Below are 3,269 nucleotides of genomic sequence, written 5' to 3' on the forward strand. Positions count from 1 at the left end.
TTTTTTTTTTTTTTTTTTTTGAGTGGTGACACAAACTTAGTGACTGGTTTATCAAACCGCCGCAAAAAGTCCAGACTGACTCCGGTTTCCTGGGTGTCGGCTCAAAACGCTCACAATGAGACCTTTGACACAAAAGACTTTCTGCTCAACTTCACCTCGTCAGAAGCAGGAAAGAAGGAGGGGCGGGCTGGACTACATGAGTCAAATTCAACAAAAAACATTTTTCTTAAATGTTAGCTTACTATAAAAAGAAGTGTATTCTCCTAACTCCTGCTGTGTGTTTCAGGAGGGGCTGGTTCCCTTCATCCTACTGCCGCGCTCTCACAGAGACTCCCGTGAATAACAACAGGTAAGGGGACTCCACATTCCTGCTTGCTCGCACAAGCCGGTTTCACGTTGCACCAGCCTGTATTGTTGGTGACATTTCCTCTGGTTACTCCTATTGAAGTGATAACCTCTGTAATCCTGCGGGTACTCTCCTGTTGCTCAACTTTTGATTCCTCTTGTCCTTATTTTGCCTTCGGGCCTCCGATTGACTCGGCCTAAAAATGTCCCGAAGGTTTAGTCGCCCAATGAATAAAAGTTTGTCACTTTTTATTTAAAGTTTAAAACATTTGTGTGTCCTCCTCCCGTCCTGCAGTGAGACTGCTGTCCCGTTCCGCAGCAGAAGTGTGGTCAACCTCCACCATCAGGACACGGAGACGGACGAGGCGACCATGGTGCTCCCCCCAGCGGACTACTGCGACACGCCGCAGCGGAACTCCATCAAGAACAGCGTTTCCACCTCGAGCAGCGCGGTCACAAACAACCACCACCACCTTCATCATCCCTCTCCCGCCCCCCCTGCAGCACTGTCCTCGTCTGATCACAGCGCGGTGAGTCCGGGGAGAGGAGCTCATGCAAATGTTGAACACTGTCAACTCTTCTGTTTAGGAAAAATAGTTGAAAGAAGTGCAGCTTTTCACTGAACAGTCTGCTCTGACAGGCTCACCTGATACCCGGGGCTACAGGACCTGCAGCCTTATCTCCACTGCTGCTGACAGTACATGTGCGTGTGTGTTTTAGTGGTGTCATGTGAGCTTCAGATGTCTGCTCTGGAAATGTGACCACACTCTGACACACTTTAGGCTAGCAGGGAGCAGAAAAGGAAGTAAATGGTTGAGATTGAAGGAGAACACAGACTCCATTTAAGGTTCACTGGGATGTGTTGGCTTTTTTGCTCTGATAGGAAGTTTTCTTCCTGCTAAAGGTTTTTGTAGTCGGCACGCCACATCCTCTGTAGTATCCCTAAGGCTACGGCAGAAATGACATCAATGGAACTCTTACTTTTGACTTGAGCAGGAAGCTGAAATAAAAACCCGATCAGTCGGTGTTTTGAGGAACGTCAAACATCTCGGTTTACAAACCCTGTTTGTCTTGGCTATAAATGGAGACAGAAACAAGTTTTGGTGATAATGGCTTTTTAGATCGCTTTTAAGAACCAGCTCAGTGGCCTTGTGGTAGAGTGTCCGCCCTGAGATTGGAAGGTCGTGGGTTCAAATCCTGGCCGAGTCATACCAAAGACTTTAAAAATGGGACCCAGTGCCTCCCTGCTTGACACTCAGGACTAAGGAGTTGGACTGGGGGGTTATCCCCCAGGGGATGGGTCAAATGCGGAGAACAAATTTCACACACCTAGGTGCGTGACAAATAGTGGGACTTTAACTTTAAGACCCACTTTGATGAAAATGTTTTTTATAACATGTTCTTGTGGCACTTTTCTGATGATGGAGGACACACAGGAAGAAAATGTGTCTAAAATGTATTTCTATATTCAAATTGCTGTGAATCAGGAGCTGATGAAAACTGGAGTTTGAAAAAGTTAGTAATTGTGACATAGAAAATAAGCTCTGCACTGGGAAGAGGAAGAGGGGATGGGGTTGCTCCGGGCCAACGATCCCACCCACAACTTTGAGGTGAATTTCTATTGAACTCCTATTTTGGCTAAAAGCAACATAATTATTAAAAGACCACTTAGAATGATTTAAAAATAAATCAAAAGATTATGGGAGTGGGACACAAACCCTGCATTCATGGCCGTCTCCCATTCCAGCACCCGTCAACATGAATCTCTTTCCATTTGCCTTCCATGCAAATTCCCAGGCAAAGCTGTGGTTTCTCTTTATGAAAGTGTTTAGGTCCTGCTAAGCTGGACAAACACCAATGCGTTTGGTCATCTCAGGGTCAATGAACTTGCCCCATCTTCATCGTCATTTACATAGCCTTTGCACTCACCTTCACTGGGTGTAGCGCCGCTGCTTTGGTCCTCCATGAGTTTTTTCAGAAGCTGCTTGATCTGGAGAGGGTGTGTGGTTTGTGCGGTTCTGTGTGCTACAGCTACAACAAATGCAAATATTTGTTTGACCTCATTATGCTGCACTTAATAGTTTTGTTTGTCCTGTTTAAAGGTGTTTGGTCTGCTTCTTCAAATGTTAGTTTGTAAGGCGATAGTGTAATAGAAAAGCCACCCCACAGTTTAGTTTCCATTTCTTCCAAAGCCGTTCATCACTCCTGCAGGTTGGTTCTCAGCCGGGGGAGGTGGGGTTTTCCTGGAATGCAGTCACCATGACGGAAGAATGCACCCTCACTGGTTTGTGAGGAGATGCAGCACTTTAAGAACAAACTATTATCAGAAAATGGAAAGAGCAGGAGAAGGTGTGGACTGTGGAGTCTTCTGATGATGGAAATCAGACAAATGAGCAGATATGAGCTGAAACAAAGTTTCAGGAAGTCAATGTTTTGCTTGCTGATATTTAAAGTTCATGGTGAAAGGGTTGGCAGAGCTTTGGTTTACAGGTGTTTCTTTCTGTGTGATGATTTGTAAATATTTGTCGAAGATGTGAAAGTGGCTGGAGCAGGAGAGAACGAAAGATCCAAAAGACACGATGCTGCCCTCTTGTGGACAAAACAGGGCACTGTTGATGCAACCCAGGCTGAAGAAACTGAAACTGACAGACTCTTACGTTTTAGTGATTTCAAACCTATTTAACCTGTTCATTCAGAACACACACCTGTTGGAAAAATAATTTTAACATTTAGTGTTGAAGAAATTTTAGGAGCCCCTCCCAATTCTTCTGAAACTGACTTGCTAAAATTTTGCCTTTTTTGACTTCCCATTTGGGTTTTTAATCTTCATATGATCACACTCGTGATCAACAATTTCACTTCATAAAGTTTTAAGTGACGTAAGCAAAAAAAAAAAAAAAACTTTTTTTTTTTTTTTTTTTTTT

General features: G+C 44.2%; 1 protein-coding gene across 1 annotated transcript in view; it reads left to right on the plus strand.

The window, feature by feature from the left end:
* Positions 1–3,269, plus strand: part of baiap2l1b (BAR/IMD domain containing adaptor protein 2 like 1b) — a gene marked incomplete in the record, with an annotated part of 24,737 nt that overhangs the window by 20,260 nt on the left and 1,208 nt on the right. Inside the window, 2 exon segments of the mRNA XM_024272754.2 lie at positions 287–349; positions 641–875. Coding sequence (XP_024128522.1) covers positions 287–349; positions 641–875 — 298 coding nt within the window.

The sequence above is a fragment of the Oryzias melastigma genome, linkage group LG8 (genome assembly GCF_002922805.2).
Source record: "Oryzias melastigma strain HK-1 linkage group LG8, ASM292280v2, whole genome shotgun sequence".
Lineage (NCBI taxonomy): Eukaryota > Metazoa > Chordata > Actinopteri > Beloniformes > Adrianichthyidae > Oryzias > Oryzias melastigma.